The 15,297-nt window shown below is 40.8% G+C and overlaps 1 protein-coding gene across 8 annotated transcripts in view; it reads right to left on the bottom strand.

Annotated features, from left to right (window-relative positions):
• LOC132881614 (tyrosine-protein phosphatase non-receptor type 12-like) overlaps nt 1-15,297 on the bottom strand; it is a 167,208-nt gene that overhangs the window by 54,721 nt on the left and 97,190 nt on the right. For all 8 annotated transcript variants that reach the window (XR_009654063.1, XR_009654062.1, XM_060914276.1 and 5 more), the window contains 8 exons: nt 13,029-13,124; nt 9,211-9,249; nt 6,199-6,270; nt 5,733-5,792; nt 5,508-5,650; nt 1,600-1,666; nt 1,416-1,493; nt 1,222-1,320 (listed from right to left, as the gene is read on the bottom strand). Coding sequence is in view for 6 of the 8 variants with exons in the window: in XM_060914276.1 (XP_060770259.1) it covers nt 1,222-1,320; nt 1,416-1,493; nt 1,600-1,666; nt 5,508-5,650; nt 5,733-5,792; nt 6,199-6,270; nt 9,211-9,249; nt 13,029-13,124 (654 nt within the window). In the remaining 2 variants the exon portion in view is untranslated. The remainder of the gene's footprint in view (nt 1-1,221; nt 1,321-1,415; nt 1,494-1,599; nt 1,667-5,507; nt 5,651-5,732; nt 5,793-6,198; nt 6,271-9,210; nt 9,250-13,028; nt 13,125-15,297) is intronic.

Raw genomic sequence — 15,297 nt, 5'->3', positions numbered from 1 at the left:
ACTTGTGTGAATCGCGCAGATCCGAGGTGTTTTTTTTTTTGGGGGGGGGGGGGGGGGGGGGAGGGGTGGAGTGTCTGATTATAATTTCATCAAAGTAAATTCTGTATTAAAATTACGAAATAAGCAAATGCCGTTACAGTCCATGAAACATAGGAAATATAAGTATGAGAAGAAAACAGTAAATCAGAAAGCTGCGCACGTAAAGCTAATTGGCTGCGCACCATTATCTGCTGCTGGCTGCACGCGCAAGGATTTCCATCAGTCCAACCTAAGTTACGTAATTGGCTTTATGTGCGCAGCTTTCCGATTTACTGTTTTCTTCTCATACTTATACTTCCTATGTTTCATGGACTGTAACGGCATTTGCTTATTTAGTAACTTTAATACAGAATTTACTTTGATGAAATTATAATCAGACACTCCAACCCCCCCCCAAAAAAAAAAAAATCTCATCGGATCTGCACGATTCACACAAGTCCCCCAGACAGCCGTGAAAAAGGCGGCATCCGCCAAAAGGCGCGCCGTTTGCATCCATGTTTGATAAAATTCACCACAGATTATAACACAAGTATAAACTTCATACATACATCTATACAGGCTCATTGTATTTTTGGTAGGAGATCCTTAGTTCGTTAATCAAAGCACTTGACAGAAATATACAAACAGTTACTTCATTTCAACTCATGAGAGATAAGTTCAAGTCTCAGTGGAAAATACGGTCTGGGTGCATGTGTTCTTTTGGGTGCGTCGGAGATTAGCTTTATTAGAACTGCTCAACAATACGTTTCTGTATGCTGAAAAGGGCAAGCGCGTGTGAGAGAGGAAGAGAGAGACGCCATGGCCAGCAGCCCAAGTCATGATTGCTGAACAGAGGCTGTGCGTGTGTGTGTGTGTGTGTTCTCTGTACCAGATGCGGGTTGATTCTCAGGCTCTAAGGGCATTCTGGGAGCATTATGTCTGCAATTCTCTGCCTTACAAACAGGATGTTAGCCCTGGCTCATGTCCAAGTGCTAACTGTTCCTCTTTCTACGTTCGGACGGACACACACACACTTCAGTGTGTTAGGGTAGGGTTTTTTTTCCTTCTTTTTTTCAGTCTTCTCTCTTCCTCTCTTTTCCCTGAGCTGGAACATTCGGTATATGGGGTATCTGAGTCATGCATGATTGCCAAGTACCAAATGTATGCTGGACACTGAATGAATAGTGAAGTGTTGATGCTCACCATGCCATCTGTTAGCTCTGAATTGGTCGGACTCTCCAACAGCAACAGCTGCTTCTCGAAAAGTTGGGCGATAGCTCTGTGGACTAACTCATACTGCTCCTGAGAGAGAGAAGGGGGGAAAAAACCCATCCACACACACACATGAGCACACTGTTTAAATCTGTGCTTACATTTCGACAAAGGCCTTAACTCACCTTCGTCTGGACTGCCGAGTGCCTCTGCGTCCGCATCTCCTGAATCAACTGAAATACATTAAAATCCTCAGGAATTCTCTAGGAAAAAAAAAAAAAGGAACGAGACAGCATGTGAGCGTAAGGATGTGAAGAGGAAAAAAAAAAAAAAGATTGACAGTAGCTGGAAACAGACAGACAAGGTTACCCCAGTTTTTAGCAGATTCCATGTGTAGTCAATGGCACAAATGGCACCTGTTCTCCCACATCCAGCACTGCAAAAAAAGGGGAGAGCGGAATAAATACATCAGATCACACCCACACTGAATGTATTCAGGTCAAACTTTAGAAATCAAGTGCGTTCGTCTCGGCTTCATGACATATCTTTCATACACCTTGTAGCAATAACTTCTCCGCACTTGTGTACACGTGGTGCTTTTTTCTGAACAAACTTGCAATCCAGCCAAAAGGATGTGCACCCCCGACCATCACACTCCTCCGACTTGTATGTGGTTCTTCCCCAAACTGTTACCACAAAGTCTGAAGCACACAATTGTATAGAATGTCTTTGTATGCTCGAGCATTACAATTTCACTTCAACGGGCTTGTCGTACTCAGGTCCAGGACTCGGACTCAAATCTGACTCGTAAACTGGAGACGAGGACTCGGATTTTCTCTTTACTTTTTTTTGTAACGTGCCATAATAATTTGGCACAAGATATTTATATCTACATTAATTTTTACACCAATTTTGTGCAAGAGAACGTACGTTCACCTGGTCATGTTCAGGAACAAACTAACGTTAATGGCGCTAAAATGCCTGGAAAGAACGTCCCTAAGATTGTCCGCTTTGCTTATACAGACTTCTTGTGCAGTGGGGGGGAAAACAAACAAGCAAACAAGCAAACAAACAAACAAACAAACGCACTGCTGTGTGTTCCATATTTAGAAGAACTATCGAGGAGACGACGGGGACGACCTCGAACTTCAATCATCATTTGGTGAGACTTCACCCAGAGAAGGAAGTGACACGCTATGTTCATTGCCCTGTTGATAGTGGGCGGGGCCTGCTGAGTGATGAGCTAGCTAGTGTTAACCCTCTCATGTTATTTGCGCTGTTGATAGTGGGCGGGGCTCGCTGAGCAATGAACAAGCTTTTTATCTGTAGCCTATTAACTAAAACGGGGCGGTTGAGCAGTAACGTTAGTCCAACACAGTAGCAGAGACGCTTTTACATAAAGGCAGCAACAGCCACCGTCACATGGTGCGGTTGGAGACTTGCTCTCAGACTCGAAATTTTCTTTAACGACTTGGACTTGAGGTTTAGTGACTTGACTACGACACAACACTGCACTTCAAACCTGTTCCAACATGACGATGCGCCTGTGCACAAAGCAAGCTCTATGAAGACATGGTGTGTTGAGGTTGGAGTGGAAGAAAATCCGCAGCTTGTGAAGTCTGTTCTCGGACTGCAACCCGGATCTCCTAATCAGAGCAGTCTTTTAAAGCGTATGTGGGGCTTCAGTCTGAGCCCTGAGACAATCCATATGGCTCGAAATGGGCCAACATCTTGCCTCAAGGTACTTCCTGGCTGCAATTAATTACAGCGGCAGATCAAAAGGTATTGAAAAGGGCCAAGAATGCAGTTTCGAGCTGCTTCGCTCTCATGTGAGCAAGGAGGCATTAAGAGTCAGACATGATGTCACCTTCAGTCTTGCCAAATCAATGGCACCCGACAGAGAATGAAGGAACATGTTCTATAGACACGTCAGTACAATATGGATCGTAAAAGTGCTTTATAAGACTGTGGCTACTGCTCGACATCTTGTAACATGCTCAAAGGCACATCCCATACAGGGGTAACGGTTGTGTCTTCGGTTGTTTGAGAGTGGAGTTAAAATTCCCGGCCTGCCAGAGCGCCTCTGCTGACGCCAGGAGCGAGATCATTAACAGGGATGAGAGTGAGTCCTGATGAAAAAAGCAGAAAATCTGTAATAAGGGGGGTCCGGGGACACCCCCTGGGAAATTTTTCTTCAAAATGAGACCTTACACACCCTATTTCCTACAATCTGAGCTGTAGTTAATTAAAACACCTGATGCCTATTTTAAAGGAACAGTCCACCGTACTTCCATAATGAAATATGTTCTTCTCTGAATTGAGACGAGCTGATCCGTACCTCTCCGAGCTTTGCGCGACCTCCCAGTCAGTCAGACGCAGTCAGACGCGCTGTCACTCCTGTTAGCAATGTAGCTAGGCTCAGCATGGCCAATGGTATTTTTTGGGGCTGTAGTTAGATGCGACCAAACTCTTCCACGTTTTTCCTGTTTACATAGGTTTATATGACCAGTGATATGAAACAAGTTCAGTTAAACAAATTGAAACGTAGCGATTTTCTATGCTATGGAAAGTCCGCACTATAATGACAGGCGTACTAACACCTTCTGCGCGCTTTGGCAGCGCATTGATATCTGAGCTCCGTATCAATGCGCTGTCGAAGCGTACAGAAGGTGTTAGTACGCCTGTCATTATAGTGCGGACTTTCCATAGCATAGAAAATCGCCACGTTTCAATTTGTGTAACTGAACTTGTTTCATATCACTGGTCATATAAACCTATGTAAACAGGAAAAACGTGGAAGAGTTTGGTCGCATCTAACTACAGCCCCAAAAAATACCATTGGCCATGCTGAGCCTAGCTACATTGCTAACAGGAGTGATAGCGCGTCTGACTGCGTCTGACTGACTGGGAGGTCGCGCAAAGCTCGGAGAGGTACGGAGCAGCTCGTCTCAATTCAGATAAGAGCATATTTCATTATGGAAGTACGGTGGACTGTTCCTTTAATACTTATTGAAATAAAAAACACTATTATATAGAACAATATGTATCAAAATCAATGTGTGTATTGCATTAATTCAAAATAATATCTACATTTTATGGGGACTGGTTATTACTCATTGTCAACATCACTTGTTTTTCTAAAAAAATGTCAATTAAAATCCATAGTTATTTACAGTTCCATTAATAATTCAAATTTTCATATATTCAGTATATTGAATTAAATAAAAACATTCATATCTTATGGAAACTGACCTTTTCCTAATGTCCACATTACTTGTATACGATTTCTTCACAATGTCTATTTAAACTTTAAAGTTATACAGTTATCAACACTGTCAGCTATAATTCAAATCATATATTCAATGTATTGAATTAAACAAATGCATATTTTATGGGGACTGTATTCATCTTATTGTCCACATCACTTGTACGTTTTCTCCAAAAGGAAAATGTCTATTCACACTTTTTACAGTTAAGTTATTTACAGTTCCCAGTTATTTTTGAAACAAATTTTCATTAGATCATTTAGAATTCTTCTTCAGCTTCTTGGCCAAAGCCAAAAGCTCATCAGTCCTCTCTTTTTTTCCTTTTTCTTTCATTAGCCAGCTCCTCCTGTGTTTTTACATGCTCTAACCTGGCACTCTTCTGCTCCCTCTCACACTCCTCTCTTGCTTTCCTTTTGCTTTCCTAAACTTGTTTTTTTTTATACCAGCATCAATTTCACGTACCTTCGCTTCATCTCGCTTGTCAATAGTATTCGGCATCTTGAGAAAACACGCCGATTAGAGGAGCGTATTTTTGATATGCAGCTCACAAACGTAAGTTTTGATAAAAGAAAACTGATGTGGGTGTCTTTGTAAAAACTGTTTTGATTGGCCATTATGGTCTCGACATCGATGTTTTGACCAATAACAATGTAGATAACACCAATTTTACATCACATTCAACGAGATTTAAACGAGACTAAAGATGGCGACTTACAAATAATGTGTAAACATCGTTGGAGTTAATAAAGTTTGAACAGCATGAAGGAACATACCCCAACCCCCCGAAATTAATTAAAAAAAAAAAAAAAAATTCTCAACGGATTTGGCATAATATAAAAAGCTCGTTTTTTACTCAGAAAAAGCGAAAATCTGCCAAAAAGCGGAAAACTCTCATCCCTGCATTAACCCTCGAGTGCTGCAGTTTGGGCTCGGACTGTGTTCTGCTTCACTTGTAAGTCATTGGACATCCAAAATAACTGAAAGTATGAAAGTCCGTAAAGCTCACCGTACCTGCAGTGTACACACAAAGGAACCTCATCATGCTCCTGGTATTCTCTCATCAGTGCAATCATGTCCAATATGGAGTCAAATGATGAGGGAACGTCGTGGTCCGGCCAGTTGATGTAATGGAACTGGGTTATTCGACGAGACTCCTGAAGAAAAAAGGAAGATCGATCAGATGATGTCGTAACGGGAATACAGATCCCAATAGATTGAAGGAGGGAAGATACTCACATTGTCAAACTCAACTGTTAGGCTACGAATGTTATAGTCTGTTCGAGCTTGTTCCGATTCCTAAACGTCAGCAAAAGGAAAAAAAAACATGATTTCTTTGATTTGGTTGAAGCCGTGGAGTACAAAGTATAAACGTAGTGACTTTCCGATCTTTACATTTACTCCACGATACCATACTTTCTGATGCTAATTAATTAGAGCTAATCCTGAATGATGATCGAGGATGCAGATTAGAAAATTCAGGCAGTCGTTCCCAAAATATTAGGCAGAACTAATAGAAAATCCAGCTGAAGTGTTTCGTGGAAAGAAACAAACAAAAAGACAGCAGCTGATTCTGGAATGAGCCATTTTGCTTTTTAATTTCTTTCTGCCCGAAATGTCATTAAATCAAAGGAGACAAATGAAAAATCAATACTCGGCACGGTAGAGCATGCTGGGAAAATGCATGCAGGAAGTGGCAACTCACACAGGAGATCCTGAAAGGGCCAAAGGACATGGGTTCATCTCCAAACTGGGGATAGTACCGCTCACATTTTTTCTGCAGTCAGGAAACAGATGGCTTTCATTAAAACAAACACCACTTATGTGCTAAATAATAGCAGTGTGTTTAAAACAACCAAGAAAACGCTCAATCCTCATAATAGCATTTATTTCCATATACACAAAGGCACCGGGAGCACTGCACACTCAATTCCAAATGAAAACATGACCAAAATATCAAATTTAAACTGAAAATGAAGAAAAAAAAAAGTATAATAGGCTGTTCAAAAATAAATAAATAAATAGCTAGCTAGCAGCGTCTGCATTTTCATTCACAAACTCGAATATTTACAGTATAAACTGAAATTTGTTTACAGATTTAGCTTTCCTGTTAATCACTGAACTAATATTTTAGTTATGTAGCCTTTATTTCTGATAACCGCTTTACATCCGTGTGGCATGGAGTCAACTAACATCGGACACCTGCGAAGAGATATTCCAGCCCAAGCTGACTGGACTACGTTCCACAGTTCTTCTGCATTCTTGGGTTTTGCATCAAAAACAGAATTTTTGTCATCACTCCACAAATTCTCAATCGGATTGAGGTCTGGAGATTGGGCTGGCCACTTCATAACATCAATCTTGCTGGTCTGGAACCAGGATGTTGCCCGCTTGCTGGTGTGTTTGGGGTCGTTGTCCTGCTGAAACACCCATTCCAAGGGCATTCCTTCTTCAGCATAAGGCAACATAATCTCTTCCAGTATTTTGATCTATTCAAACTGGTCCATGGTGCCTGGTATGCGATAAATGGGCCCGACTCCAAAGTATGAGAAACATCCCCAAACCATTATGCTTGCACCTCCATGTTTTACAGTCTTCACAGTGTATTGTGGCTTGAATTCAGTGTTTATGGGTCGTCTCACAAACTGTCTGTGGCCTTCAGACCCAATAAGAACAAATCTTGCCTTCATCTGTCCATAGAATGTTGCACCAATTCTCTTTAAGCCAGTCAATGCGTTCTTTGGCAAACTGTACTTGACGAGGGTTTCTTGCAAATAAATAGTTTGGCTTCACATAGGCGTCTTCTGATTGTTGCAGTACTCGCAGGTAACGGAAGATCTTCTTTGATTTCCATTCTATGATCTACGCGGATGGTAGTATTTCTTTTCCTATCACGTGTTTCGGGTTTTGTTTGCCATTTTAAAGCATTTGAGATCATTTTAGCTGAGCAGCCAATTATTTTCTGCACTTCTTTATACGTTTTCCCCTCTCCAATCAACCTCTTGATCAAAGTTCTTTCTCCTTCGGTACGATGTCTGGAACGACCCATTTTACTCACTGAGCAAGGGCTAAAACCAGCAGGTACAACATTTGCTGCCCTCCTCCTTTAAATAAGGGCCATAATTGACACCTGTTTCTTCACAGAATGATTGACCTCCACACTGCTATTAATTTGAACACGCCCCTTTCATTAAATGAGTCAATTACACCCAATTAGCAGACTGCACGTCACGACTGTTGATTCTGTTGGTTGCCCATTACTCGGCTACATCCAATTTTTCCCCCCATGTTGTATTATCTTTTCTGCCAAAATCAGTAATTAAACACATCAGGCAATCCTTAAAAAAAATCCGCTTCCTGTCCACCGGGTGAGCAAAAAAATTTTCAGTCGGGAGGGAGGGATTTCTTTTTTTTTTTAATATATGGATGGATAAGAAATCGCAATGCTGCGTTTGCTTTTTCTTTCAGTACTTTATTACAAAAGCAGACATTTAATAAAATGACAGTTTAATCAACTGAAACTTGTACAAAAACTTTGTTAGCATTTTAAATGCTGACTGCAACATTTGCAAAACTTTTACAAAGGTACTTAAAATGCCCGACACACGGACTTTTTGTAGTTCTAAATCGAGCGTTAGGCCGAGTTCGGATGAAATTACACTATTAAAATGATCACTGAATGATTTGTTTTTCTGAATCTTTACTATTTTGTTGTTCGCTAGAATACCATTTTGCGATTTCACACTTAAGCAAATGTTTGAAAACTCCGGATCTCCTTCCTTCATGGTGGCTGCCATTTTTTTGTGCCGCACGGCACATGCGCAGAGCTGATTCAGTTCAGAGTGCGCGCGCACTCGGCGGAGGCAGTAGTGTGTCGGAGGGAACAGAAGCGGAGATAACGCTTATTTTGTCTCCGGTAAACGAGTCTTCTCTCGTTCAATTACGTGCTGGCATCAAAAGACACCGTTGGTTGTAAATGAACCCAAACTGAGTGGTTGGAGTGTATTTTCATACACAAATGGAGAAATGTTGGCTGAGTGTGTGATTGTGTCGCCCCACTGCAGACCGGTGTCGTTGTTAATTCATAGCATGCTCAGCTGCGTGAATGTGTCATGCACCGAAAATAAGAGATTTACAAGCCAGGAACGCCTCATGATGCAATACGCAAGAAAAGAAAGAAGATTTACTGCCATTTTACTTTGTATTTGAGTAAAGTGAATAAATAAATGGTCTGTGGAAAATACATTTAATCCTGGGAACTGCGTGCACAGGAGTTTATTTTGTGTTTACTCCCCCCGGCTGGCTACTTATTTGTCATGGCTGGCTAGTATGAGCCTTAGTGGAAAGCCCTGGGAATGCGGAAATGGCAAGTTCGATTTTAGATTTACGAACCCGAAAAAAATGTCGAAAAACCGGCATTAAAAAAAAATTTCAACCGCACAAACGGCACTCACCCGGCCGGTGGACCGGAAACAGACAATTTTTTAATAATGGCCTTAGTGATGTTAAACTGCTATTATTTTGTACATAACCGTATATAGAACGTTTATTACCTCAAAGCCTGATTAGTTTCTGTCTCAATTAAACTGAAATCACATAGTCTGAAAGAATTGGGAAACTTTTCAAGAACTGATAACGAATACTCGGGTACACAAACGTACTAAAAAGAGGGGGGGGGGGGGGGGGAGGAAAAAGCACGAATGATGTTCTCTCTTACCCTGCCCATCTCAAACTCTCGACATGCCATAACGATGACCTGCAGAATGAAGTGGAGCAGATTAATACATTTTCCATTTAAAACCTAAATACACACTGAGAAATAAGCCAGAAAGAATTATACACGCATCATTAATATAGACACAACAAACCCATAATGGCAAAGCAAACTATTTTTAGACATTTTTGCAAATCTATTAAGAATCAAAACAGAAATCTCTCATAGCTAAGTATTCAGAGCCTTTATTCAGTACTTAGTAAGAGCAGCTTTGGTAGTTAATTTTTACTGGTTTGAGCTGTGCAAGGGAGGTCTGTCTGTGTCTGTCTCTCTCTTGCTCTCTTTCTCCAAGCTTTAAGTGTCTATAAGGATCTTGGGTCAAGGGTCTGAATACTGTGCTAAATGACATTCCAGTAAGGGAGACTTGGGACACTTTGTATTCCCATAAATTAATTTCAACCAATCAGGTTTTAGATTCCGTCAGAAGTCCGATGTTGCCCCTTGGAGTAACTGACTTCCTTTGTAGCCATGACCCTGGACACTGCAGTAAGGTTTGTGTAGTTCAATATTTTTGTCAGCCGAAACTTGTATTTTCTACTTCGCTTCCACCTCCATTCTACGGTGTTATGTCGGCTGGTGAATTCAGGATTTGTTAGGAATTAAAGTATGTAGCCTCAAATTACTATATTTAACAGCTATTCCACAAAATCAAGTCGTATATGAGCTGATAGCCGACGAGGCACGTAGCACCAAGTCGGCTATAAGCCATGTGCGACGAGATTGAGTGGAATAATGATTATATCCACATTTCACTGGATTTTAAGAAACAGAGCACTCTTTTTTTTGCAAATTCGATAAATAAAAACTGAACAAGAGTTAATTTCAAGACACACTGAATAGAGTCAAAGTCAAATACCAGATAAATGAAGCTGTTGTAAAAAGCAGTTTTAGAACGGTGTTGGAATGTGTGTAAAAACATGACCTTACCCATTGTGACGAACCGTTTTGATCCCTTGACCTGATGGGATTAAGAGTCGGCAGTGGGAGAGGTTCTCACTCTTCTCATTGGATGGAATGGAATTTTTTTTTACTCTTCTCATTGAATACCCCTCCCACTGCCAACCCTTTATCCCAAAACAATAGGACATACATTTTTTTGATGGCCAGTTAATTGTCCAAATCAATGGAGCAGATTTAAGTTTTTGTGCTTGATCCATTCCTAAGACCGAACAGAAAATCACCTCAAGTGACCAAAACGGTTCGACACAACGGGTAAGGTCATGTTTTTTTCCCCCACACATTCCAACACAGTTCTAAAACTGCTTTTTACAACATCTTCATTTATCTGTTGTTTTTAAAAGTATAATTATGACATACACGGTACATAGATATTATTGTAGCTGAACTTGTGCTGAATACAAAAAAAAAAAAAGTCATATGACTTTGAAAATCCTGCTTCGATTTGTTGAAACTGACAAAATCAGAGCATGCCAAAATCATTAGAGTGCCAGAAAATACCCTCAGGTTAACTTCAAGAAAGAGAAAAAGAGGGTTTTGAGGGAACGACTGTTTACTGTTGCTATATCATAAGCGAGAACAGGAACTAACTTGTCTCTTGGATCTTCCATAATGTTAAATGTAAGTATAAACATTTAAAAAGCACATGTCTCGTTCATAAATGAATAATTGTAAAATCACTGACAAATCAGTGTGGTATCAGAGGAACAACACAACAGGCATTGATTATTTTCCTGCAACAGAACAGTGTTGCTCCTTATATAACTCCGCCACTACATTGACAAAATATTCCGGTTTTTGCCTTTATTCTGGGGGGGGACAAGACGCTATTCCGACTAAACCTTTTACATGGCTAATGAAAATGAATAATCCACCAACAGTCCTGTTTACATGCAACTGTGCATATTCTCAATGTCTAGTTGGTTTGTGTACAACGCACAGAGCGCAATACAACTACAGTAAAAACCCCAACTGAAAAAAACCCACGTACTCCGAACGCGCTGTATCCATGTCTGAAGAACGTTCCGAAAAATACCCGAATATCAGCATGTCCCACGTCTTAACTGGAAAATTCAGAATGCAAGGCCAAATTTAGAACATCCAAACGGAATATACTGTGGACATGACCTGGATCAAACTCCAAATAGTGTACTAGTATAAATACACAGGTGATTATAGGAAATTGTGCGCGCTGATTGGCTAAAAAATTTGGACTACTTCTCAATAATCATGTCGAGTGACTCGGCAAAATGGCCACCAATTGCTTCGTTACCGTAAGTGAGGAATTAAAAATTATGAAAGAAAATGCCGTCCCTAAAAGCAATAAAAATGCTACAAAGTTTGGTCAAAAACTATTCAAAGGTCAGGTGGAATTGTGATTTATTTTATCTGTTTCAAAACAAAGTATTTTGTGAGACTCGGCATAGGTGAGTGACAAGCTTGCGCGCATTACATTTGCATGCTGCTTTTGAAAGACTAAAATAATTTTTTTTTTCATAAAATCTGTGCATTTAATACCAAAACAGTTGTCTGTCTCAGGCTCCACGAATATTGGTGATTATTATACATACAGGACACTTTTTCCATAGAATAAAAACGTGTTCTATTCCCTTCTAGCAGGTTCTATTCATTTGATTTGACAGCATGCAATATTATCATATCACTTATCCTACGAGTATTACATCACTCTATCCAATGGAGAATGAGCGTTGAATATGGTTTATGATATTGCATGGTTGCCAAGACATGACGTTACACGTCGGAGCTGACGCGAATATTCAATATGACAGTTTTCTACTGCGCATACGCAGAAGCATTTCTTTGTTCGGCGGGAAAAAGAAAGATATGCTGCACACTCAAAAGGCTAGAAAAACTTCATTAGATATTCTTCACGCATATTTACAAGTAGTGTTGAACCGTTACTATTAGAGCTGGGACTTGAGCTCAGCCAAAACTTAGCCAGACACAACAAAAAAGCAACAGGGCAAAGGGTGTCAGGTCGCTCTGTTGTGTACAGTTGTCGACGTTGATTTTAAAAGTAACTCTGTAAATTACATGGAAAAATGAATAATTAGGTCTGAGTGAAAAATACTGTTGCGAGTATGTGTGGAAGAAGAGTCTGGAGACAGAAATCTTAGTTTCTTGGTCATTAGCCTGCACTACTTGATAGTACTGGCTTTATTAGCATTTGCTAGCACTACTAATGAACGCTACACCGGCTGGAAGGTGACTTCACTGCTGCGCTGAGGGCGTCGACTCGCAGTTAAGCTCACGTTGGCCTTTGAGAATACTTATGTTTGGACCTTCTCTGAAGGACTAAAAGGCCCTTACAGTTCCCCTCTGTTTAACAAGAGAAAAACATACCAACGGACATCGAAAAACTGGTAGAGTGTGCGCGAATGTATTATAATAATGGCTTTTTTTCATGGTATATCCGATACATTCCATTCAGCTACTTGTCTTCGACTCGTTCAGTATCATGCTAGCTGAATGGAATACATCTGATATACCACTCAACGCCAGCCGATATTATTTAAATAATAACCTCTGCTTCGTCTCTCATTAGTTACCGATATTCACCTTGCCTTTGGCGAATAATTGTTAAATATTAGTGTGCATGTCATGTAAATGTACTGACTGTTAAATTCAAATTAAGCCAACAGACCGAGATATTAATCTCAGCACATGCAAATGGACACAAATGCTGTGGTTATGTGAGAAAGCAGTGAAAGCTTGCTCTGATCACTCTGTGGTCATCTTTAAAAAAAAAAAAAAATTCCCCACACAACTCCAAATTTACTCACGGCGACATGGTATTCCCAGATCATTCTCCAGAAGTCAAGGACAGTGTTGGGCAATGGGCCCTGCGTGGCAATATAGGCTTCAGGTCCATCCACTCCCTGTACACAAACCACAAGATCAAATCAGACATTAAAATCACAGAGAAACATTAATAAACCATTTTTATGGACAGTAGTCCTCATTCCTATTCACTGCTGCTTACTTAAATACAAACTTGCCATAGGGGTGTTCACACGGCAACTTTTACTCCGGTGTAGCACCGGGGCTGCCCCGGTAGAGCGTTCACACAGTACAAAGTTATACCGGTGTAGCCCCTGAAAGCTGCTTAAACCGGTGCAAATCTAACCCTGCTCGGGAGGTGGTTTAAGAAATTTACTCCGGAGTAAATGCTAGTTTGCGGGGCAGCACCGATATAAAATGGGCCGTCTGAACGCTACAGGGGTAGACTCGCTACGCGTGAGGAGAGTTGATTACATACGGGCATTGCATAATTTGCATCCTGGTGTTTTGCGCTTCCAAAATGGCGAATATCAACAACAGAACTGCGTGTCTTCCAGCGTTGCCAGATTGGGCGGTTTTAAGTGCATTTTGGCGGATTTGAACACATTTTGGTCTGGAAAACATCAGCAGTATCTGGCAACACTGGTGTCTTCATCCATATTGTTTTCCCGGCGCTTGGTGATGCCATGACAACCGGGAAAAGGAAGTACATTTTCACGCATACGCATATTTCATTTCCGCATTATTACTATCGTATAGCACGGCTGCAAAAACTGCCGTGTGAACGCAAGTGGGGCTGCACCGGTGCTAACACGCTTCTCTCTAGTAAGCAGGTTTGTGACGTGTGAACGCTCCACAAAATTTACACCGGTGTAAGATATATCGCAACAAAATACATCGGCGCAGCATCGATGCAAATATGTGCTGTGTGAACACCCCTCATGACTAGTCAATTATGTTTATTTGAAACGGTGTAAAATGGTATCATCCTTCCAAAAGCGTCTTAGTTGGGTATTGGACCAACACAAGCACAAGGGCGTAGATTCTACACATGTACTGGAGGATGAACAATCTTCCAGAAGACACTGCCATTTTGGAAGAGCTCACTGTCATGACAGCGTCACCCATTTTTATGCTTTAATCTGTTGACTGTCTGTATGGATTTCTTAGACCCTGACTGATATGCTGGATAATATAAAATTGGTTGATATTAACCTTGCATGGACATACACTGCAACCCCGCTATAACGAACCGAGTTTGTGTCTCCCAAAAAAAATAAACAGCCTCAATAAGGCTGTAGCTCGTGCTGGTCAAGACACCCATAAAATCGTAAATACGATTTTATGGGCGCCACCATCTTGACAACTTTTATGCACAGCCACCTGGGGAACATTGTATGCGAGTTTGATTGAAATCTGATCAATGCTGTAGGAGGAGTAGTGATTTTTCTAAGTTGTGGACGGACAATAACGGCTGATGACAGAGAACATGTGATTGCATAAGCTCATCTGGCCTGGCCCGCTTTAAAAATAAAAATTACAAAATTTCACTCTCATGTTCACGTGTGCTGGTGCTCCGAGAGCCATTCGGACCAATTACCATGTACCTGTTCTGGATTAGAGCGCTATCACAGCACGTGCTTATAAAGACACTAAACACACAGACTTGATGTATAGTATACAGTTGTGTTCAAAATAATAGCAGTCCAACATGACTAACTAGATCAAATCACTGTTTTTGGTATAAATTATATTACTACATGGCAAATAATTTACCAGTAGGTGTAGTAGAGTCGTAGAAAACCAACAGACCCAACATTCATGATATGCATGCTCCCGAGTCTGTATAATTGAATAATTAAGTGAAAGGGGCGTGTTCAAAATAGCAGTGTGGAGTTCAATTAGTGAGGTCATTCATTCTGTGAAAAAACAACAAAACAAAAACGTGTCAAATCAGGTGGCCCTAATTTAAGGATGAAGCCAGCACATGTTGTACATGCATTTCTCTCTGAAAACCTGAGAAAATGGGTCGTTCCAGACATTGTTCAGAAGAACAGCGTGCTTTGATTAAAACGTTGACTGGAGAGGAGAAAACGTATAAAGAAGTGCAGAAAATGATAGGCTGCTGGGCTAAAATGATCTCCAATGCTTTAAAATGGACAGCAAGACCAGAGAGACCTGGAAGAAAACGGAAGACTACCGTTCGAATGGATCGAAGAATAGCCAGAATGGCAAAGACTCAGCCAATGATCAGCTCCAGAGTGATCAAAG

The sequence above is a fragment of the Neoarius graeffei genome, chromosome 2 (genome assembly GCF_027579695.1).
Source record: "Neoarius graeffei isolate fNeoGra1 chromosome 2, fNeoGra1.pri, whole genome shotgun sequence".
In the NCBI taxonomy this organism is placed as follows: Eukaryota; Metazoa; Chordata; class Actinopteri; order Siluriformes; family Ariidae; genus Neoarius; species Neoarius graeffei.
Note: the sequence above shows the minus strand (reverse complement) of the source record. Positions and strands in the feature narration are given on the sequence as shown.